Consider the following 24,863-nt stretch of genomic DNA (forward strand, 5'->3'; position numbering starts at 1 on the left):
TTTGTCTGGTTATGTTGTATTGGGTTTTTCTGGGATGGAGTTAGCTTTCCCCATAGCAGCCATCATAGTGCTGTGCTTTGTATTCGCAGCTGTAACAGTGTTGATGACACACCAGTGTTTTGGCTACTGCTGAGCAGTGCTGTCTCCAGCCTGCTCTCACCCCTTCAAAGGCCAGTAAGGTGGGGGTGGGCAAGACTTTGGGAGGGGACATAGCCAGGATAGCTGACCCAAACTGTCCAAAGGGATATTTCATACCATATGATATTGTGCTCAGCAATAAAAGCTAAGAGAAAGGGGACAGTCATTAAGGCATTTGTCTTCCTAAGCAACTGCTACATGTACTGAAACCCTACTTCCCAGGAAGTGGCTGCATGTTGCCTGCTGATGGGAAGTAGAGAATAAATCTTTGTTTTCCTTTGCTTTTACGTACGGCCTTTGCTTTTCTTTATTAAACTGCCTTTATCTTGACGCACAAGATTTTATCTCACTTTCTCCCCGCCCAGCTGAGGAGGGGGAGTGAGAGAACAGCTTGGTGGGCACCTGGCGGCCAGGCAAAGTCAACCCACCACATCGGTTTCCTGATTTCATCTGGGGAAGCCTCTGTAGTTTTAATGCTGGGATTCTCCACTTTCTGTAAGCAAATTAATCTGTTCTCCGTTTTCCAAGGTTACCTCTGTTCCTACAGAAAGTAGTGTTCCTTTTACCCCAGTAAGTTCGTGGAAAACTGCCTCACATAGCACTGAATTTCAGGTTTCCTAATGGTTTCGATAAGCTGTGTAAGTACCACTGGTTTTGGTTTATTTTTTTTTAATAACTAGTATCCCAATGGTGGAAAAACACCAAACCAAATATGCCGGGTTTTTTTAAGGATGTCTGAAAAAAATTATGTGCTTAAATTCATATATGGGATAATCTGTATTTCTTGTTATGAAGTTAGGGCCAGCTGTAGCAGAGACAGAAGTAGTCTGCAAGTTGGTCTCACTGGACTAGAACTGAGCATTCCCAGCGGATTTCTTATTTCTTGTCTGGCATAAAGTTGTCTGTTTCCTATGCATATTAATATAGCTGTCCAGTAACCTAAGCTCAAGCTGAATTGAGTGGGAAGGCAGGGAAGAGGGGTTTCTGAGGAGCGCTTGTCAGCATTCTCAGTGCAGGTGGGTTATGACATGCACGTATGGAACTTTGGCTATAATTTTTTACTGAAAGCTCTTAACTTCTTTAGTGAACTAGTATTTTACATTATTTTTAATGGTTCAGCATGCATGGTTTTTATTGTCTTAAAATCCTGGAGAGCTGCCAACTTTCTGAAATCAAAATGCAGAGCAAGTAGAAAAATGCTTTAAAATGCATATTTGATGGAATAAAGTGCTATTCCGTCTTTCTGAAAGGGCCAGGGTCACAGCTGCATATGCAGAAAAGTATGTTGACTGTGGATGTTGTTTTCTCTTACAGAGAAAGCAATCTGTCACTGAATTTGTGCTTTAAATCAGATTGGAGCTCTCTTGTATCCAGAAATGTAACAAAAAGGTTGAGATGACCTGAAAGTTAGAGATAATTTTTGTCTTATTGTTGCCCTCACATAAGGTTTATCTTTGTTTCCCTAGACACTTACGTATTTACAGGTGGAGAGCTGCTGTGTCTGGTTGTGCATTTTGCTTTATCCTGAACCAACTGGCAATAATTTAGGGTAGTAGCACTGTAATGTCATTTAAAGATGTGTGTTTTACAGTGCTGTGCTAGCAATTCGTAAGTTAGTGTTGACAACAAATTGCATCTACATACCTCACTTTTCCTACTGCTAATAGCATTATCAAACAGAACTTTTTCGGGCTGCACATTTCAGTGTTTCATTATTAATCACTGTTCACTATGGAGCTTAGCTGATGTCTTTCATCATCCAGTTCAGTGCAGTCATTTTAGTTTCAGAACACACTAAATTTGTCATAAAAGGCTTTCTTTTTTTCTGGATAGTAAGCCATTTTAATTTTAGACTCGATGTGTCACATGTGCTGACTTTATGAAGGTTCTACTGACTTCGGTGTCATAGCAGCACTTAAATGACTGGAGACATATCCTTCTTATTTGGAAAGGTAATTAATTCTTAAAATACGACAAAGGTATTGAAATAAGGAGCTGCTATAACTCTGTATGTCTCTAAAGGGCTATGCACTTTCAAGGTCCCATGGTATGTAAACAGTACTTCTAGCTTGCTGCCTGATAAATGATCCTATGATCTTGCTGGATTCAAGTGCTACACAAGCAACAAGTGTTTTTGCCTCTTGCATGCTGTTATTTTGGGAAGTTGCAGTGAGGCAATAACCTTAACCTTTCTAGTCTTCATACACAGATTGTAAAAGACTCCAGTAAAATGTTTACAGAATCAAGGAGGGTGGTCATGAAGACCATGTATGTAAGTCAACAAATTTTAGAGAAATGAATGTGGGAATTGCCAGGCTTCTAGCCCCAAATATGAAGGCCAGACCTGTAGTATCTGCATACTTTGTGATCTTAGTATCTGTTTTCTGAACGTGCTTCAAGTAGTCCATGACATCAGCCAGCTTTCTGAAAGTCTCTGTGTCTTGAAATTATTTATTTGCCTAAACAGAAACACAACTCTTGGGAAGAAAATTTTTTTGAGGAGCAGAGGGAGAACCCAGTGTTAAAAAAAAAAAAAAAAAAAAAAAAACCAACAAAAAACCCCCCACAAACAAAAAAAAAACACCAAAAACCCCCAAACCCAAAACACTATCTTCTGAGCTTGATTAATTTCCAGTGACTGAATCTTCCTCAGTGAAAATACATTCTATACATTCTCTTTTTTTCAGTCTGAATTTGTCAGTTTCGGTTAACAACTTCTGATTCTTGTATGCTAGTTTGACATTTCTTGCTGTATGAAATTTCTGTTCTCAGTGAAGGTACTTAAGTTGCAGTGACACTTTCCCTTCATCTAATCCTTGTTAGCTTGTGGTTACATGGAGAGATGTGTTTTTCCAGGCCTTTGTGAGACAGCCATGAGAATAATTGAACTTCTCCAGATTTTTAATAACTGACTTGAAGGATGGGCACTGGAACAGGAGCATAGCCTGTAGATTGAGGGAAAAGTATCTGGAGTACTGCGTCCAGTTTTGGGCTCCCAGTACAAGAAAGAAGGTAAACTGGAGCAACTTTAGTGGAGGGCCTCTAGGATCATCACAGGGCTGGAGCACATGCTGTTCGCTGAGGGAATTAGGCATGTTTAGGCTGGGGAAGAGACCACTTGGACGGGACCTACAGCAGCCTTCCCAAGGACTGAAGAATATATAGAACAGACTATTTCAGTTGGAAGGGACCTACAACGATCATCTAGTCCAACTGCCTGACCCCCTCCAGGGCTGAACAAGTTAAAGCGTGTAATCAAGGGCATTGTCCAAATGCCTCTTAAACACTGACAGGCATGGGGCATGGACCACCTCTCTAGGAAGCCTGTTCCAGTGTTTGACCACCCTCTTAATCAAGAAATGCTTCCTAATGTCCAGTCTGAATCTCACCTGACACAGCTTTGAGCCATTCTCACGTGGCCTGTCACTGGATACCTGGGAGAAGAGATCAGCACCTTGCCCTCCACTTCCCCTTCTCAGGAAGCTGTAGAGAGCAATGAGGTTGCCCCTCAGCCTCCTTTTCTCCAAACTAGACGAGCCCGGAGTCTGTAGCTGTTCCTCATCGGACATTCCTTCCAGCCCTTTCACCAGCTTTGTTGCCCTCCTCTGGAGACATTCAAGGACCTTAACATCCTTCTTAAATTGTGGGGCCCAGAACTGCACACAGTACTTAAGGTGAGGCTGCACAATGCTGAATACAGTGGGGTAATCACCTCTTTTTACCGGCTGGTGATGCTGTGTTTGATGCACCCCAGGATGCGGTTTGCCCTCCTGGCTGCCAGGGCACACTGCTGACTCATATTGAGCCTGCTGTCAACCAGCACCCCCAGATGCTTTTCTGCGGGGCTACTCTCCCAGTTTATACTTGCATCCGGAGTTACTCTGTCGCAGATGCAGAATCTGGCATTTCAACTTGTTACATTTCATCCCATGAATCATTGCCCAATGCTCCAATCTATCCAGATCCGTCTGCAAGGCCTCTTGTCCCTCAAGAAAGTCAGCAGCATCTCCCAGTTTGGTATCATCAGCAGTCTTGCTAATGGTGCATTCACCTCCTGCATCCAGAACATTGATAAATATATTGAACCCTATTCTGGCCCTAGAATTGAACCCTGAGGAACACAGCAGGTGACCGATTGTCAGCCAGATGTAGCACCATTCACTACAACCTTTTGAGCTCTGCCCTCAGCCAGTTCTTCACCCAGTGCACTGTGAACCTGCTCATCCCACAGCTGGACAACTTGTCCAGAAGAATGCTGTGGGCCACAGTATCAAAAGCCTTAGTAAAATCCAGAGAAACTGTATCCACTGCCTTACCTTCATCCACTAGGTGGGTGACCTTATCATTGAAGGATGTCAGATTAGTTAAACAGGGCTTTCCCTTTGTCAACCTGTGTTGACTGTGCCTGATGATTGCATAATTCTTTAAATGACTTTCAACAGTACCGAGTATAAACTTCTCCATAGTTCTTCCAGGAACTGAGGTTAGACTAACAGGTCTGTAGTCCCCTGGGTCTTCCTTCATGCCCTTTTTGTAGATTGGAATAACTTTGGCTAGCTTCCAGTCAGCAGGGACCTCCCAAGACCTCTGGTAGATGAAGAAGAAGAAAGGTTATCAAGAACGCAGAGCCTGGTTCTTGGTGGAAGAAAAATAGGCAGTGAGCATAAGTTTAAAACAAGGAGTTCTGACTGGATATAAGGAAAAATGTTTCGCTATGAGCACTGGAGCATGTTGCGCAGAGAGCTGAGGTAAATTTTCTCTATGCTGAATACAACACTGAAGCAAGACGGCACCTACAACTCTTGGAATTATCCCAGTTATAGGCTGCAAAAGGCTTCAAGTGCTGAGACTAAAATCTACTGTTACCTGTGCCCCTGCCCCGACTTCCCCCTCTCCCCGTACCCGTTAGGTAATGGTACTTACCCTGTTTTCCAGAGTGTTTTTTGGCAATTTCAAATAGAATCTCATCTCATTTTCTGTTTGCTAGAACATGGATCAGTAAGTGTGCCAAACTATATGCTTTCATGCTGCTGAATGGTTTGGAAGCAGAGTTAGTTGTATTTCTGCTTTTCCCTTCCCTTTTTGTTCATGTGATTTTTCTAAATACTTAGACAGCACTAGCTTAAAAGCTGTACAGTTAATCCACACAGAAAGTTAAATATCTGTTCCTGAAGAGCTTATCCAGCTACTTTATTTTTAATTCTTCTTCTTGGGTGTGTATATGGTCTTATTATCTTAGCATGAGATCACCTCCAAATTTAACTTGCTTTTTTATAACAGAGTAAGCTGGAAGCTACTAATTATTTTTCTATAATGATTTAAATACAATATGTTAAATTTTGTCTTTTTTAAGCTTCATTAAAGAGGTGCCAGACATACAGTGTCAAGTTCCATTGCTAATTTTCCTTCTGTCTTTAGGTACAATAGCCTTGTAATTGCTCTCACTTCCATTAGCTCATATAGGTGGTGATTTTCCTTTATTTTATTGTTCAGACAGTATTTTTGGTTTTTCAGCCTTATTATTGATTTTGTAATTATTTCCACTATTTAGGTCACCTTATTAAGAATGTTTACTTCCTCAAATTTATGTATTATGACAATAAATTAGTGTTATTTGTCATGTTCATAGAAAATATATTTTGAAGATAGATTTGTGGTAATACATCTGAGTCTTGGTAGTGTACAGGCTCTAATGTGTCTGTATATGAAGATGACTTATCAACAGTTTTCTTTATCTGACTTTATTGCATTCTTGTGGATGTCTGCTGTTTTCTTAAAGGTGCAGTTGTCTTCATGTCTTCTCTGTCTAATTCTTTCTTGCTGTTTTATTTCAAAGCCATGGTAAGTGTCTGAAACTGAGGCAGTCTCTCTTGAGATGTACCACTTCAATTGGTGGGTCTCATAACATCTAGTCCTGTATAGGTAAAACTGAGTGAAAGTCTCTGTGTAGCACAGATTTGTTGAACATATGAACAGGAAAGATAGTTAACCAAACTGAAGGTGGTGGTCTGCAGCATCTGCAGTTCCTAGATTTCTGCTGGCCCTCTCTGTGGCTGCCAGCCTTGTGTGGTGAGTGTGCATTTGTTGCCTTTCCATTTATTCGTATAGCCCTGCTCTCTCACATGTGTTTAGCAGATATGTGGGAATCAGCATGACTCTTGTCTGACTTTCTCTCTTGCTATTAGGAAAGTTGTTTCTGCTCCGAGAGCAGGGAAGTATCTGTTTGTCTGCTCTTAAGCTGTTCCCAGGAAGAATCTACACTACTCTGCTTGTAGTTGGCTGAAGCAGGCAAGGAAGCTTGGGGAAATAAGGACACTTAGTAGCCAGGTGGGAATAAGGGGGCCAGTCACAGCAAGGACAGTGGGTAAACTCCAGAAGGAGGTGATGGAGGTAGTGATGAACCTGCCTTCACATCACCAGTTCTTTCTGATTTCCCACCTGTCCAGGGAATTTAATGTTCAGGCTCCCATATTCTGTTTTCCTTTCTTATGCGAACTTACTCTACTGAAATTACTTTGGTTTTGCTTCTGACAGAACAAATTGTATACTTCAGGCTCTCTTCCTGCCGAGCTTGTCCTTCACCTGCACAAGGATAATGAGTTTGATGTGAGCATTGCACTTCTAGGTGGTGTAGATGGCCCTCAGTCATTGACTTTGGAGGTGGGGAAGGTGTTGGTAATACATTGAGAAGAATGGGTGGCTACTAAGCCTCAGTGACCTTTTCAAATGCAACTGTTGTCAGAGGGTTGGCAGTAAAGCGAACATTTCTAGGCTGGTGGTATGGTCAGCCTTCCTCCTCTCCTGCTTCCTTTACTGCCTAAAAAGAAAAAGGAAAAATAAATAAGTTGGGAGCAGATTTAAAGTTGTAAGTGGGATGATGGTCACCACGATTGGTCTCAGTTGCTGAAGATTTGTGCCAATGGAAAGACTGGATTGAAGTGTGATGTGGTTCATATTTTTCTGTGGGTATTACTTGGAGCCCATTGTTAGACCCTAGTGCTGCTACCAATGACTCAAATCAGGCCACACATTTGAACAGTGATCCTTAGACATTTGTTTAATAAAAACAAAATCAGATCGACTTTTCAAATAGAGATTTTGTTTTAGTCTTGTTTCCTAAAGTTCCTATAAAATGTGCTCTTTTGACGTTGTAGCAGATTTGGCAAAGCTGGTAAAGGGATTTGTTAATACCGGGGGATTAAATTGTCTATTTCTACAGCTGCTTTTATTTTGAAGATAGTTATTTTGCACACTCGTTTTCAGCATTATAGATCCAAATGTGATTTCTTTGTGTTTCAGGAACACTCCTCATCCATTAATCAGTGTCCTTGAAAACAGACCTGATTGCTGGCCAGTTCTACTGCAGCAGATAACAGTGTTTTTCCGTCAGTGTCCAGAGAGGTAAATGAATGGATAATTAAAAAACAGCAAATGTAGATAACTGAATTGTATCGCTGTCACTTTTTTCTTGAAGGCAGCTGCAATGAGCAGTAAGAGTTCCGTCTTTTGAAAAAGATGATTATAAAATTTAATGACACCATTTAAAGTGGTAGAAAGCCGTGGTATCTGTAAGCTTTGCACCCACCATGACTGATGCAGCCTCCCAGACAGGGCGCTGATGGATACATGCTGCCACCCAGGTGGCAGGCTGCAGGTTGTGTCCTACTCTGATGCCAGTACTGGAAGGCAGCAGTGAGCACACCTGTGGGAGGTGCACCCAGGTAGAGGAGCTCCTCCACTTAGTGGCAGAGCTCCAGGAGGAGGTGAGTATGTTGAGGAGTATCAGGGAGTGCGAGAGGGATATAGACCACTGGAATCGCACCCTACCTTCCCTGGGACAGGCCCAAGAGGCAGACAGGGCATGGGATACGGAAGACTCCCTTTCCTCTCTCTGCCCAGCAGAATGAGGTGACTTAAGGGTTAGGGGGCAATGGCAACAAGTGTCTGCCCGGTGCAGCAGGCAAGTCTCCTCTGTTACTAGCCCACCTTCTGGGGTCCTCTTGCATAATAGATACAAGGCTCTGCAAGTGGAACCAGTGATGACGAGAAGGGTTCACCTAGCTTGGAGGTGTCACCAAGGTTAAGCTGGCCTATGCCCTGTGTAAAAGTGGCTTCCATAAAGAAAAAAAGGTGGGTCATTGCCATAGGGGACTCTCTCCTGAGGGGGACAGAAGGCCCCATAAGCCAAATGGACTCGCTTCTTAGGGAAGTCTGCTGCCTCCCTGGGGCCCATGTTAAAGATGTGACAAGAAAAATTCCTACCCTGGTACAGCCCTCAGATTATTATCCATTACTGATTCTTCAGGTTGGCAGCAATGAAGTTGTGGCAAGAAGCTTGAGGGCGATCAAGAGAGACTTCAGGGCCTTGGGACAACAGGTCAGGGGATCGGGAGCACAAGTGGTGTTCTCCTCCATCCTTCCATTGGCAGGGAATGATGGGGGAAGAAACAGGAAGAGCTAGATGATCAATACCTGGCTCTGAGACTGGTGTATCCACCAGAACTGGAGTGCTGCACTGGGTGGCTACAAATTCTTCAGAAGGGACAGGCAAAGAAGGAGAGGCGGTGGGGTAGTCCTGTATGTCAAGGAGTGTTTTGACTGTCTTAGAGGTTAACAATGGTGATGATAGGGTTGAGTGTCTGTGGGTAAGAATCAGGGGGAAGGCCAACAAGGCAGATATCATGGTGGGAGTCAGTTATAGACCACCCAACCAGGATGAGGAGACAGATGAAATATTCTGTAAGCAGCTGGGAGAAGTCTCATGATCACTAGCCCTTGTTCTCGTGGGGGACTTCAGCTTACCAGATGTCTGCCGGAAATCAAATCTGGCAGAGAGGACACAGCCTAGGAAGTGGAAGATAACTTCCTGACACAGCTGGTAAGCGAGCCTACCAGGGGAGGTGCCCTGCTGGACCTGCTGTTTGTGAACAGAGAAGGCCTTGTGTGGAATGCAATGGTGGGAGGCTGCCTTGGGCACAGTGATGAAATGACAGAGTTTTCGGTTGTCAGAGAATTAAGGAGGTGGGGTCAGGAGAACTGCTGCCTTGGACTTCTGGAGGGCTGACTTGGGCCTGTTTAGGAGCCTGGTGGACAGAGGCCCTTGGGAGGCAGTCCTGAAGGGGAGAGGAGTCCAGGAAGTCTGGACATTCTTCAAGAACAAAATCTTAAAGGCGCAGAAGCAGGCCGTCCCCATGTGCCTGAAGACAAGCTGTCAGGGAGAAGACTGTCCTGGCTGAACAGAGTTTTGGATGGAACTCAGGAGGAAAAAAAAAGAGTTCATAACCTTTGGAAGAAGGGGCAGGCAACTCAGGAGGACTGCAAGGATGTTGTGAGGTTTTTCAGGGAGGAAATTAGGCTAAATCCCAACTAGAACTTAACCTGGCAATTGCTGTAGAAGACAACAAAAAAAGTTTCTATAAATACATTAGCAACAAAAGGAAGCCTAAGGAGAATCTTCATCCTTTACTGGACATGGGGGAAAACATAGTGACAAAGGATGAGGAAAAGGCTGAAGTACTTAATGCCTTCTTTGCCTCAGTCTTTAATAGTAAGACCGGCTGTTCCCCAGGTACCCAGCCCCCTGAGCTGGAAGACAGGTAGCAGAAGGAAGCCCCCGCAATCCAAGGGGAAATGGTTAGTGACCTGCTACATCACTTAGACATCCAGAAGTCTATGGGACTGGATGGAATCCACCCAAGGGTACTGAGGGAGCTGGCAGAAGTGCTCACCAAGCCACTTTCCGTCATCTACCAGCAGTTCTGGCTAACTGGGGAGGTCCCAGTGGACTGGAGGTCAGCAGATGTGACACCCATCTACAAGAAGGGCAGAAGGAGGATCTGGAGAACTACAGGCCTGTCAGCCTGACCTCGTTGCTAGGGAAGGTTATGGAGCAGATCATCTTGAGTGCCATCACGCAGCATGTGCAGGACGACCAGGTGATCAGGCTTAGTCAGCATGGGTAGGTACTACCTGACTAAGCTGATCTCCTTCTATGACAAAGTGGACGAGGGAAAGGCTGTGGATATAGTCTACCTAGACTTTTTAGTAGAGCCTTTGACACTGTTTCCCCCAGCATTCTCCTGGAGAAGCTGAGTGCTTATGGCTTGGACAGGTGCACTCCTCGCTGGGTAAGAAAACTGGCAGGATGGCCGAGCTCAGAGAGTTGTGGTGAATGGTGGCTGGTCACAAGTGGTGTTCCCCAGGGCTCAGTGTTGGGGCCAGTTTTGTTTAATACCTTTGTCAATGATCTGGATGAGAGGATCGAGTGCTCCCTCAGTAAGTTTGCAGGCGACACCAAGTTGGGCGGGAGTGTTGATCTGCTCAAGGGTAGGAAGGCTCTGCAGAGGGATCTGGACAGGCTGGATCGATGGGCCCAGGCCAATTGTATGAGGTTCAACAAGGCCAAGTGCCGGGTCCTGCACTTTGGTCACAACAACCCCAGACAACAGTACAGGTTTGGGGGCAAGTGGCTGGAAAGCTGCCCTGCAGAAAAGGACCTGGGGGTGTTGGTCAACAGCCAGCTGAAGATGAGCCAGCAGTGTGCCCAGGTGGCCAAGAAGGCCAACGGCATCCTGGCCTGTATCAGAAATAGTGTGGCCAGCAGGAGTAGGGAGGTGATCGTGCCCCTGTACTCAGCGCTGGTGAGGCCGCACCTCGAATACTGTGTTCAGTTTTGGGCCCCTCACTACAAGAAGGACATTGAGGTGCTGGAGCGTGTCCAGAGAAGGGCGACGAAGCTGGTGAGGGGTCTGGAGCACAAGTCTTATGAGGAGCGGCTGAGGAAACGGGTTGTTCAGTGTGGAGAAGAGGAGGCTGAGGGGAGACCTCATCGCTCTCTACAATTACCTGAAAGGGGGTTGCAGAGAGGTGGGTGTTGGTCTCTTCTGCCAAGTGACAAGTGATAGGACAAGAGGAGGCGGCCTCAAGTTGCGCCAGGGGAGGTTTAGATTGGATATTAGGAAAAACTTCTTCACTGCAAGGGATTGTCAGACGTTGGAACAGACTGCCCAGGAAGGTGGTTGAGTGACCATCCCTGGAGGTACTTAAAAGATGTGTGCATGTGGCGCGTAGGGACATGGTTTAGTAGTGGACTTAGCAGTGTTAGGTTTACTGTTGGAAGTGATCTTACAGGTCTTTTCCAACCTAAATGATTCTATGAAAGGTTAAAAATAGACTATTAATATAATACTAGAATAATCCATCAAAAACTGATTTTTATATTTTTTTCTTAACTCTTTTATGTTGATATAATTTTTATGGATGTGGAAAAATTGGTGCAAAATTGATAGCACCTTTGGAAATTTTTTTTTTTAAAAAAAGCATTTTTGAGTATTTGCTTTGTCAATATTTTGGCTGCTTAGTCAAAAAAGATGACTAGTATGCAGTTATAACTCATCTGTACAAAATGGTGGGATGACAAAGGGAGAGCACAGATGTTTATATCTCACAATAAAGGATGAGGTCTTTAAGAATGTTGTACGCTTCTTGATTTAAAAAAAAAAATAATCAGTGGCACAGCCTTATTATAAAATATCTTTAACAGTGAACAATTATCCAAGCTATCAACAATTTCAACATTTCTTCATGGTTACCTCCAAGAAGCTTGTCCAATAAAGTGTCAGTGTAAGATACCAAGTGCTGTAAGAGCCTTAAAGCCAAATGTTTTCAGTGATTTTTACACCTGTATGTATGTTTTTAAGATAGAAAGTATCTCTTCTCTCCTGTTCTCTGGAAGACGCATACAAATACAACAGAGTTACAATACAGTGAAATTGACTTGTGTATTCTGTTGCTCTGAGCAAACATAAGTTTATTAAGATATTAAATTTATAGTGGGCCTAGACTACATGATCAACAGTAAGACTTTCAAGGAAAAATGTGTTTTGTTCAAATGAATTGATCAGAGTATTTCTAAAATACTATTTGCAGACTGGTTCTTTGGCTCAGCTGCCAAATCTGGGACTTGTGAAGAGTCCTGTCAGATATCTGAAAGATGGAATGAACTGTGGATTTTTTGCTGGTGTCTTGTTTTGAATTTTGGATTTTTTCTTGCTGAGAAGGAAAATATCTTAAACTTCCTTTGCTGCTTGTTGTGCAGAGGTTTCTGTGGAATAAAGTTCTAGACTGAGAATACAGAATCATTTAGGTTGGAAAAGACCCTTAAGAACATCGAGTCCAACCATTAACCTAACACTACCAAGTCCACCAATAAACCGTGTCCCTAAGCACGACACCAACAAGCGCCACATACGTTGATGTAGATCTTTTGCCAAGTTCTTTGTAAAGCTCTGCATCAGGGCTGAGTCTTGTTTAAAACTGACTTTTAATTGTGATTTCGTATATTATATTATTATTATTATTATTCATTATTCCCTGTTAATATATTGATCATTAGCTTTATTTTATTTTTTTAATAATGTCAAGAACAGCTGGTATTCCTAACAGGGTCAAGACAATATAATTGTTCTGTGATAAATTTATTACTGGGTAGCCATTTTGGCTAAAGCAGTTCCTGTTTCATGTACTTGTTTAAGACCATTGGGCAAAAACTGGCAAGGAATGGATGACTCTTTTTAATTGAAATTAGGTTTTATGTGTTTTAAAAAGATATTTCTGAAAAGCCTTGTCCAAATGCTAATTCAGAATGGCACACTAGTTCTCTCATGATATTCAGCAAGGAAAGTCACTTCATTGTTTTTTTTCTCATCAATTCAATAAAATTAAGAGTGTCATAATCTGCAAGTACCTATTGAGTAGTATTCATGCCTAAATATTGAGTCTTTTCACAATTGCATTTCATTCTATGGTTGCTATATAAGGTCTAATGACAGTACTTCGTGCTAGTAAGTCAAAAGGTTTTTGTGAGATTCAGTAATGCCTTTCACAACACCTTTCAGTTAATCGCATCCTGTAAATTATTGCAGGGAATGTCACATTGCTTGGGTTTTCCATGTTGTTTGTTAAGTTTTCAGTATAAACCAGTCTTGGCAAGCTTATTTCTTGAACTGCAGGGCACAGAGTTCGTGTGTTGGCATAATGGCTCCGTTTCTAAGATACGTGTATTGTGAGCCGTCTCAGTTACGGGAATATGCTGAACTGCGAATGGGTTTACTTAAGATCTTACTTCAGCCTCATGCTCCAAGGCACAAAGAAGCACCCTCCATACTGGAATGCAGAATTCTTCAACTGCTGTGTGATTTGATTCCACACCTTCAGGTACGGTTGTTGCCTGACCCCACCTTTTACAAATAAATACTATCAAAGCAATGATAGTATTACTGCTTTTCAAGTGTGCAAATACAGCATTCTCTTTCATCTCCTATAGACCTGGTTTGTTGGTAGTACAGAAATCTAACAAACTGTCTGTTTCTGTTAGAAAGTAAAACTTGTTAATTGTTCAAATCTGGTACACCTGGTAAGGTATAAATTGAAACACATCTACCATAGTTATTTGCCACTAGTTGCCTCAGGAAACTTACAGTAAACTTGTAGAGATACTCGTGAGAGAGAGAATGTTGTTAAATGGTTAAGATATTTGTCAAAAACATGCATATTTTTAACTTAACGTGGATAATTTTAAGAGGAAACAAACTATATGAGAAGCATGATTTAAATACTCTTGGATATTCCTTTCTCGCTCTTTGTAACAGAGGGATTAGTGAGTCTGAAGACGAAACTTAATCCCTCTGGAATATGCTGAAGGTTTTGAATGTATTTTGAAGTTGCACAGTGGTACTTGCCAGGAGCTAGGGATTTAATCTTTGTCCCTTTTAGTTCAGGGGTCTAAGGTGTTGGTTAAGGTTAATAGCTCTGCTTTGCCTCATGCTTTACGAGGACATTGGTTAAGCTTTTTTGTACCCATGTGCCTTTTCCTTACTCTTAAATATTAGAGTGATACCTTCAGTTTCAAATATATTCAGTCAAACATGAGGTGCTATGGTATTATTGTCATAGAGAGAGGGTTTGATAATATCAATAATATAAAACTAAATAGGCTTGATAATGAGGTTATTTGGTAGCATCTTCCTCCTGAGGACTTTTGCAGTAAAGTCTGCTTCCTACTGGTAGCTATTTTTCAGTCTTTTGGACGAATAATAACTTGTGTTATGCACATTTATCTTGGTTCAGCTGTACTCTTTATGACAGATACATGCTGACTTTTTCTAGTCATGGGGACATTTCCATTTTTGTCTTAATTCTACGTCAACTTCAGTATGACATCATGTCCTGAACGTATGGCTAGACTTCTGACTTAGTAACATTTAGGCATAAAAATGGCAGTGAAGAAGACTTTTCTAAAATTAGTTATCAACCTTTCTTTCCTCTATGGTTGTTGGCACTTTTTTAAACTAGAAATCTGTTGCATTTTTTTTAAACTCAGATTAATACTTGAATGTTTTTGACTTGCCTGAGATAAAACTTTCACAATGGAAAGGGACATACTTCAAGAAGCCTGTTTCATGGACTGTTTAATAACCAGTCATTTCTTCTTCTTCCTCTGAACCTCAGATAGTTCTTATCCTTCCTTTAAGCTTAGCATTGTTTAATCCTCTGTATTGTGTAAGTGCTGAAATGCTTCCTAGTCATTTTGTCAGACAATATCAACCAAGCTGTCAAAAGTACAGTTTGTCACCTGCAGACTTTCTGCTGAAAAATTCAGTGGACATGAGGCTTCTGATTAGAGCAGGTTATTCATAGAATTCATTCCAACGGACTAAAAATCGGGATGTTATCCTTAATGCTATCTCAAGAGTTTGGATTGGAACAGCTGGGTTTGTCTGGAACTAGAATTTTCAAGAGCATCTAACACATTAGGATTTTAAGGCAGTCTGCTTCTTGACACCTCTTTACTTTGCTTCCAAATATGGAGATACTGCTTTTGGGTATCACACTTCAGCTTTTCATTTTTGTAGTAGTTAGATTACATGGTGCTCTAGAAGGAGATAACACCACAGCCTTTCTCTTTTGAGACATATGTTAAAATCTTGGTTACATTATAGAGGAAATATTACAGAGCAGGATGTTTCTGTTAGCAGGTAAATATTCTTCTATATGAAATTCCCACACAACTTGTTTTATGCTATTGAGACAACCCCGACAGCTGAAATAATTTGCTGTTGCTTTTGAGGAAAAAGGGATTTTTCTCATCAGCTATGAAGAAATCCTTTTATTCTTTCACATGTTTCTAATTTTACTTCAAAACATTCAATAGCAGTTCATCTATTGTTTTTTCAGGGAAGTTGGATAAGAGATTCCTGCATCTAGTTTATAAATGTGTTTCTTCAAAGTCTTAGTAATATTTGCAATGGAAGCATTGCAGAGCTAATAGAACTAATTCTAAACTTGGGGAATTCTGTGTAGATAGGGAAGGGGAACTAAACCAGAATGTGTTTTGGTTTTGTTTTGTTTTTTAACTACATCTCTACAGCTTAAAGACTTACTGCAAGTTACAGAAGCCTTGTTTTATCTGCAAGAGCTATTCCTCAGCCTACTGCGCTATCCTGTGTTTTGGAAAGTTCAGTTATCCCAATTTTGTCTGCAACTTTTATGCTTCTGTGAAGTGTGTTTAAATGTAACTGGAGAATGCTCGTCTTTGGTCACCTTAATAGAAGACAACTTTGAGGTCTTAAAAGAGGTAAGAGTTTATGGGGAAAAAATAATAGTTGTATTTAAATTTTAAAGAATGTCCTGTTTAAGACAGTATTTAGAGACATTGGTACATGGCATTTGTCTGCACTGACCAGTGTTGTTTCAAAAGCATCTTTTTTTTTTTGTTGAAGACCTTCAGAAGGCAACAACTTAGCTGGTTCTATATATATATCAGTTAACCTTTGAGTATGGGAGTTGGTTTAAACTGAGCTAAAATGGTTTGAACCAAGAAACACATTAAAGTGTTGTAGCTGTTCAGTTAAAATACTATTTTTACACTATTCATATTCTTCATTGCATGTGCTGTGTTGCTGCGCGTGCGCTCCCTATGATTCATGGAGAACATCCTTACAGAGTTTTGGTTGTTGCCCATTTGTACTGTTTAATGCCACTGAAAACCAAAGAAAACTTGAACCCCTCTCTTTTTTCCTTGTAGGTATTTCCAGTGCAACAATGTATAATTGGACTAGCGCTTCTACTGCTGCAAACACCAGAAAGTCAGCAAAAGTCTCTCTTGAGTCTAGGTAAAGCTCTTCCTATGAAAGAGGAATCCACACTCTTAAGACTGTGTCTTTGTTTCTTCATGTTTATGAAAACAAGCACAGCATTACCCTGAAGTTGGATTGGGTGGTGAAATGTTTTTTTTATAAGCAGGATTTTTCCTGAATTTAAAAAGTAACGTTTGATCTAATGGCAATAAAGATAAATTCTCCTGCTACATTGACTTGGATGTTAACATGGATGTTACTGTATTTTAAGCTCCCTGCTGTCTTGGAGCCTGTCTGTTTCATTTTTGAGTTAACAGCAGGATTTCTCAGCTGAGATACATGTATCCTGAGTGGTTTCTTTTGACAGGTCTTAAGAGAGCAGGCCTGACAGTCATGGCAATGTTTGGCTGACCTTTCGACTTTGTTTTTCTCCCCCTTATCTTAAATAGCTTACAAGATCCTTTCCTGTTCAGAAACCCAGAACATCTCAACCACAGCCCTTACTTTGCTGATGCCTGTGCTACAGATCTTATCTTCTACAGCAGTTGGGGACTGCCTGTTAGAGGATGATTCTGGAACTACCCGGCAACAGCTGGCTGAAAATCTTTTGGGAATATTACAGGAGAAAGGTGTGAAGGATAAAAAGGAATTGGTAAAATTTTAAGTTTTTTTCCTTCTTTTGGGGCAGGTAGGGGATGCATTTAACAACTTCTCTGCTTTATGCCTAGCTGCTTGGGAAAGGCTCTACATGGATGAACATCTTTGTGTAATACATCGTATGGAAACGCTTAAAAATATGTATAGTCCATAAAACTAGACTACTGGTAAAGTGGAAGTATGTTTGTATGCTAGATACTGTTTTACTTAGGAGATGGGATTTTTTTTACTTTTAGAGACCGTAGAGATTAAAGAATTCAGCTACATTATTAATCAAGTAACAGGACTTACAGAAAAAAGGGTTGTGTATACTTACTTCATCTTTTTTAGACTTGCTTATTCTACTCAGCTATATCCTTTTCCTTACCATAGTGTGCGACTGTTAGCTGCTGTTCTTTCTCCTTTGGCTGAAGAGAGTTACAGAGCACGTGTGTCAGTTATCAAATTTCAGCTCATCATTCTGGGTTTTTTTATTTGTGTGGGTTTTTTTTATTTATTCACTTATGTCTCACTTAGCTGCCCTCCAACCATTTGTCCCATCTGTTCTGAGAACAGGTGACAGCAAGTTTCTTTGATCAAGATGTGCTTAGTAATGTGGAAGCTAAGCTTCCTTTCTGTTTTATACCCCTGTTATGTGGTGTAGGGAGGGTAGTGATGTGATCATTCCAGTGAATTATCGTTTTCACTAGAAAAAATTTATTTCTTATATCAAGACGAAACCTCTCCCAGTGCAGCTTATACCTATTGCACCTTGTCTTCTCCATGTGGCTCCTTGTGAAGAGAGAGCTTCTGTCCTGTTGGTACCTGCCCTTCAAGTACTGGAAAACTGGGGTGACATCCTCCTTGAGCCTTGTCGTCTTCAGGGTAAAAAGACCTAACTTAAAGGGCAAGTTGTCCAGCCCTTTGATTATCTTCATGGTCCTCCTTTGGACACTCTCCAGTCTGTCTGCATCTTTTTTTGTATTGTGAGGACGAGAAGTCCAGGTGCAGCCTGACAAGCGCTGAGTAAAGTGGTATGATAATGTCTCTGTCTCTGCTAGTGGCATGCCTGCAGATGCAGCTTTGGATCCAACTTGCCTTGGTTGCTGCAGTGGTGCGCTGCTAACTCATGTTCAGCTTGTTGTCCACTGGTACCCCCAGGTCCCTCTCAGCAAGGCTGCTCCCCAGCCACCCACATCATAGTCTCTGCTGGGCTCTTCAGTTATGTTGTCGCAGATGCAGGACTTTGTATGAACTTCAGGAAAGACAACTGCAGTTCTTGCTAGCCTGTTCTTCCAGCCTGTCCAGGTCCCTCTGAAAGATGGCTCTCCCTTCTGATGTGTCCACCTCATCACCCAGTTTTGTGTCGTCAGCAAACATGGTGAGGGCGCTTTCAGTCCCATCATCCAGATCATTTATGAAGATGTTGAACAGCGTGGGGCACAGTACTGCTCCTTGGGGGACTCCACCTGTGACAGGCTGCCAGCCTGAGTAAAAACCATTCATCACTACCTTCTGAGCGCAGCCTGTGAGACAATTTTCTATCCATTTCATAGACCACCTATCCAGTCTGTATCTTGACAGTTTGTCCAGGAGAGGGCTGTGGGAAACAGTGTTGAACACTTTGCTGCTAAAGTCCAGGTAAACAATATCCACTGCTCTTTCCATGTTGACAGGAGATACATTGTTGTAGATGATGATCAGGTTAGCCTGCTGTGATTTGCCTTTGGTAAACCTGTGCTGGATTTTCCTAATCACCTGCTTCATTTGGTTTGTAATAGTTTCTTGGAGGACTCCTTCCACCACTCTCCCAGGGACTGAAGTAAGGCTAATGGGCCTGTAGTTTCCTGGGTCCTCTTTTGGGCCATTCTTGTAGATCGGTATGACATTACCCTCTTCCAGTCATCAAGGACGCTCCCTGATCTCCATGGCTTTTCAAAGATTATAGGCAGTGGCCTTGCAACAATGTCAGCCACTTGTCTTAACACCCTGGGGTGGATTCCCTCTGGGCCCATTGATTTATGTGGGTTGAGCCCTTGCAGAGGGCCACTACTGGTGGGTTGACACATGCATTGTCGTAGCTGCTTGATCCTGTGTGCTGGGGTCCAGCTACACTGGTAAAGATAAAGGAAAGGAGGTAATGAGAACCTCTGTCTTGTCGGCATTATTTGTAATTAGTTTCCCTGCTCTGTTTAGTAATGGGCCTGTGTCTTCCCTGTGCTCCTGCTTACTGCTCACATAGCCGAAGAACCCTTTCTTCTTGACATCTCTGGCCAATTTCAGTTCTAGCTGAGCCTTAACCTTCCTGTCTGCATGCCCTAGCAAGGTTCTTGTAGTCCTCAGTGGGTATGTGGCTGCCTTTCCATAGCTGGTATACCCAAAAGCTGTATTTTCTTCAATGGCTCTTTTTTTGGCAGTGATAGTGATGGGAAATTGTTCTACTTGGAGTCCCAAGTTTCTGAAAAATTTTAGGACATGGCTAACCTGCATTTCTACTTTGCCATGGAGGGATTTTATATATATCTTTCAGTGTTGGTAGACTAAAATTTTCTACGTAACCTGTATGAATGGGGTGCAGCAATAAAGTGAAAATATGGCGATAGCTTGTTTTCATGCAGCTGAAATAAAGCGAGAAGGGAGTGAGTACAGTTGTGTAGCAAAATCTTTGGGAAAGTAATGTGGAACGGTAATATCAATACAATATTTCAGGGTCTACCAATTTGAGTAGTTTTTTCCAGGCATTTAAAAAAAAAAAAATACTGTAATAGTCTGATCTTGATTTAAAGTCCTATGATCTTGTAGGGACAGGCAACTAAACAGTTCAACTGACAGATGCTGAAGCTCTTCTGAGCCCACTATCCTTGGATAAAGTTTAAATAACTTTATCAATAAATAGCAGTTTCACAACTGTATCCAGAAGAGATGGTTGTCTCCAAGTGATCTTGCCAGCCAGGGAGATGGCATTATAGATTGTAGAATTTTTCACATACAGTAATTGTAATGCATAAGTAATGGAATAAGCTAATTTTAATGTTATGTTAAAAAGTTCATCTAAAGTACATGGGCATTCTACCCTCCATTAGCCAAAATAAAATTACGTTGCATTGAACAGTGTGATTAAAATGGAATTCTGCAGTTTTATTGAGAACAGCTTTTGCCACTCAAAAATCTTTTTTTCTTGGTAGTTTAAAGGTGAGTGGGCCCTGCCCTGTTGCAGTCTGAATTCCATTTCCAGTGTTTGTTTGGAGACCTCTTCTCAAATACTTTATTGTACTTCATATAATTACTGCCTGCCAACTACTGTCTTGACAATGGAAAGACATTTCTGGAAACACTGCATTTTCTAAGGAAACAAAGAATTAGTAGGGAAGAGACGGTTTGTCTTGGATTAAGCTTTTTTGTTTTAATGAAGAACTTCAAACTTCTGCATTAATTTGCAGGAGCTTTAAAATATATACTTGTATAAAAACCTGAGTTAGGATGATTTGTCATTTGTATTTTACTGCTTTCCTGCTTCTAAGTGTGTTTTTCCATGACTGCATCTATAGAACATTTTGTTCTGAGAAGTGAAATGGTTAAAAATTGTGAAGTTGGATTGACCTCAAATGTGGTGTTTTATTAACTACTATCAAAAGTTAAGAGGATTTCTTTAAAGTAATGTAGATGATAATCACATTTTTGTGATGCACCTGTCACTGTCAGGAACGGAAGCTTTTAATGTACTCCGGTTTTATTGTGTCCATTTTAGTGAGGAAGTAGCACTGCAGTTACCAGCAGGAACAGGAATGATGGATGCTAAATAAAGGGGGAACTCCTGAATATGGAATTAGCCACCCATTCAAACATCCTTAGTGCAGGAACAAAGGATTGTAAAGAAGTGTATTGCAATTTATTCTTTACATTTATTGCATTTGAACCCCCCAAAAAAATTCGTTTTGGATGACGGAACTGTGTTAGTTATGGGAGTTTTTTATTCTCTCATGGTACCTTATTTGTTGAATTGAGAATTTTGTTTGTTTCACTTGTTCTCAGGTGTCCCTCAAACTCCTTTTGCCCATAACCAGCTCTTACAACTCATTGTATACAACCTGGAAGATCATAGAGCTCATGAAAGAGAAGTCTGCAGTTACTAACTGGTTGTCTTCAGTGAAATCACTGCTACCTGTTACAACTCAAGTCCCTGCCCATGTTTTTCTTCTGCTGGCTTATCTACTGATCCAAGAAAATGGAGACAGTCTTCGTGATGTACTCCAGGCCACTATGGAAGTAGCCAAGACTGATTGTTCTCAGGTAAAAACTTAGTGTTAGTGGATTTTGTTACAGAAATTGGCCTGGATTCTGCAGCCCGAGAGAGGCAAGGCTGCCACAGCTTCGTGACCCCAGGCCTGACAAGTGGCAAGGCTGTGCCTGTTTTCCCAGTAGGTACATGAACATGCAGCACACACGTGCATCACATACTTGTGCTTATGTGTATAACGCAGACACACAGAGCACTCATAGGAATGCAGAACAGCACCAGAGGCCCCATCCTGCTCTGCTTTCTGTCTGAGCAGGATGGTGGTCTGCTAGTGGGAATGTATGTACAATATATGGATATGTACAGTATATATCCCTCTAGCAGGGGGGCATAGATGGTCAGTGTGCACAGTAGGTGGCCCCTGGTGACATGTGGAAACAAACCTCACAACTCAAAGAGTTATAAAGCAGGCGTGTTTATTGTGGCGCCAGGTGCAAGGGGATTTCTCCACAAAGCTTGTACACATGGTTAAAATCATGACAGGTATTTAAAACAGTTAACCAAGTTAGTTACGCCTACTGGTGCTACCCCTTAATTAACTATTGGTTAATACTTTTCTTACTTCATCTTAAAGTTACAGTTCTCTTTTAATTCACCATGCATGCTCAGAGAGTAGGGGGCTTAATTGGGTTGGGGCTTTTCTAGCTAGGAGGTGTGTTTTTTAGTTTTAAAATGAGATTATAATGAGACAAGCTAACTCTGGGGCACTATTTTGGCAGTCTATTCTATTTTTCTACGATTCGTCCTTGTGCTAATCATTATTGCTAGTTAGCAGAGAGTCAGTGGAGACAGTCTTTATCTCTAATGTGTCTAAGTGCCAGGTGCAGTTGTTACAAAGTATCTTCTTTACATTCTTCTTTCTTACTTTTAACCCTTGTTTTTCAAGATGCCCTGTAACACTGGATCCCAGTCTCACCAGTTGCTGGCATCTGAGCATGCGAGCCCCTGAGGCCGCAGCTCCGCTGCGGTTGCTGGTGCAGACTGTCCCCCATCCTGCAGAGAGAGTGTATTGGGTTTGCATGGCAAGGTTTTGGTAGTGGGGGGGCTTCTCTGAAAAGCTGCTGGAAGCTTCTCCTATGTCCAGTAGAGCCAATGCCAGCTGGCTCCAAGATGGGCCTGCTGCTGGCCAAGGCTGAGCCAATCAGCAATGGTGGTAGCGTCTCTGGGACAAAATGTTTAAGAAAAGGGAAAAAGAACTGCGCAACGGCAGCCAGAGAAGAGAGGAGTGAGAATATGTGAAACAACTCTGCAGGCACCAACGTCAGTGAAGAAGGAGGGGGAGGAGGTGCTCCAGGCGCCAGAGCAGATTCCCCTGCAGCCCGTGGTGAAGACCATGGTGAGGCAGGCTGTGTCCCTGCAGCCCGTAGAGGTCCATGGTGGAGCACATATCCACCTGCAGCCCGTGGAGGACCCCACGTTGGAGCAGGTGGATGCCTGAAGGAGGCTGTGACCCCATGGGAAGCCCGCACTGGAGCAGGCTCCTGGCAGGACCTGTGAACCTGTGGAGAGAAGAGTCCAAGCTGGACAGGTTTGCTGGCAGGACATGTGACCCCATGGGGGACCCACACTGGAGCAGTCTGTTCCTGAAGAACTGCACCCCATAGAAGGAACCCATGCTGGAGCAGTTTGTGAAGAACTGCAGCCCATGGGAAGGACACACATTGGAGAAGTTCGTGGAGGACTGTCTCCTGTGGGAGGGACCCCACGCTGGAGCAGGGGAAGAGTGTGAGGAAGAAGGAGCGGCAGAAACAGTGTGCGATGAACTGACCGCAACACTCATTCCCCATCCCCCTGCGCCGCTCGCGGGGGGAGGAGGTGGAGGAAATTGGGAGTGAAGTTGAGCCTGGGAAGAAGGGAGGGGTGGGGGGAAGGTGTTTTTAAGATTTCGTTTTATTTCTCATTATCCTACTCTGATTTTGATTGGTAATAAATTAAGCTAATTTCCCAAAGTCGGGTCTGTTTTGCCTGTGACTGTAATCGTGAGTGATCTCCTTGTCCTTATCTCAACCCATGAGGTTTTCATTCTATTTTCTTTTCCCTGTCCAGCTGAGGAATGGGAGTGATAGAGCAGCTTTGGTGGCCACCTGGCATCTAGCCAGGCTCAACCCACCACAGATACACATGCAACCCACCCCCCTGTTGTCTGGGTCTCCCTGGCTTCCAAGTAGGCAGCTCACAGTGGTCTTGCCCTTAGACACACACACAGATGTATGTATATACCCCAAGCTGGCTGGAACTCACCTTTTGTGTGTCACTTCCAGCAAAATATGTATTATGTTTCTGTTTTGGAGTATTTTTTAGTTGTTTAGGCTTAGGAAGAAAGACTGGCTTTTTGTTGATGTTATCTAGTAAGTATGAAAATACAACATGAGGAAGTTGAAAAGAGGCTACTAAATGATATCTGACTTGTGGTGACTTCATAAATTGTTTTCTGTGTTCTTCTGTGGTTACTGGAAGACTGCCAAGTCCCTTGTAATATCTGTATTCTTGCTTTTTAAAAATATATGTGTAGTCTTTGTCTACTTCAGTACTGAATTCAAGCCAGAATTATGCAGTATGCTTATCTACGTAAACTGGAAAGCTAAACAGGGATATCTAGAAACAGTAATAGGTAATGCAGGAGGCGTTATACAGAAACAATATCTTATCTGTAAAATAAAAAAAATGTAGGAAACGGAGAAGTGTTGCTTCAAATTCCAGATGTGCCATAAAGACAAGCTTTATTTGCTTCAGTTTTTTTTAAATTGCTTTCTGTCTCAGAGTTATCATACTCTGCAGCATAAGAGTTGGAAAAAGGTACAGCTGACAGGTATGCACTTGATGACTTACAGTGCTGAGTAGTTCTGACCCAGGGAAGAAGTCCAGGAGGTGCTGCTTGTTCAACACATACTAAATGCTGTGTTAAACCAGGCCCGTTATACAGTGCTTTTGGAGACAACTGTATTTCTTACACTGGAGATGTTTTTAAACCAGGTGACAGCTTCATCTGTTGTGGGTTGCCTGCTGTTAACCTTTTATGTCTTTTCTCAAATCTCTTTCAGGCTGGCCTTTTGTTTTGTTGTTTTCTTGTATGGGTGTGTTTCACAATGCACTCGTATTGATACAGATTTGGGAGCATGTGATTTCTTGAATTTTTTTTCTCGATTTGACTGATTTTTTTGCATTTTAACTTTATTGTCTTTCTAGCATTGTATTCAGTCATACTTTTGCATTGTAATTAGGCTTTGTGGTGATTAGTTATTTTGTATTTCTAGGCCTCAGTGATGCTAGTTCCAGGTTTTTTGTTTTCTGTCTTTAGACACTTGAAATTGTAACTGCTCCGTTAAACATAAGGGTTTGGTTTTTTGGATGGTATGTGGAAAAAGTATTTCTGACTCCTGTTCAGACACACAGTAACAGATTGAAAAGTCCAGTTTTCAGTCCGGAGAAAATTGCAAGGTTTTGCTGTAGAATTCCTGATCAGGACTGTGCGTGTTATGTGGGCATGGAACATGTAGAATCTGTTAATTTACATGAACTGGAAGATCAGTGCTCTGAGAAAGAGAGTGAAATGTATCATTTACATCTCAGCCAATCCAACTGTAGCTCAGTTTCCAGGAAGTAAGTAACTCCAAACACTTTTAACTCATTGCATTTCTCACTACAGCTGGAGGAAA

The 24,863-nt window shown here is 42.1% G+C and overlaps 1 protein-coding gene across 1 annotated transcript in view; it reads left to right on the forward strand.

Annotated features, from left to right (window-relative positions):
- Nucleotides 1–24,863, forward strand: part of FOCAD (focadhesin) — a 127,344-nt gene that overhangs the window by 12,603 nt on the left and 89,878 nt on the right. The window contains exons 6-11 of the mRNA XM_059833666.1: nucleotides 7,438–7,539; nucleotides 13,149–13,353; nucleotides 15,566–15,772; nucleotides 16,223–16,310; nucleotides 16,724–16,926; nucleotides 20,943–21,200. Coding sequence (XP_059689649.1) covers nucleotides 7,438–7,539; nucleotides 13,149–13,353; nucleotides 15,566–15,772; nucleotides 16,223–16,310; nucleotides 16,724–16,926; nucleotides 20,943–21,200 — 1,063 coding nt within the window. The remainder of the gene's footprint in view (nucleotides 1–7,437; nucleotides 7,540–13,148; nucleotides 13,354–15,565; nucleotides 15,773–16,222; nucleotides 16,311–16,723; nucleotides 16,927–20,942; nucleotides 21,201–24,863) is intronic.

This window comes from Gavia stellata, chromosome Z (genome assembly GCF_030936135.1).
Source record: "Gavia stellata isolate bGavSte3 chromosome Z, bGavSte3.hap2, whole genome shotgun sequence".
Classification (NCBI taxonomy): Eukaryota; Metazoa; Chordata; class Aves; order Gaviiformes; family Gaviidae; genus Gavia; species Gavia stellata.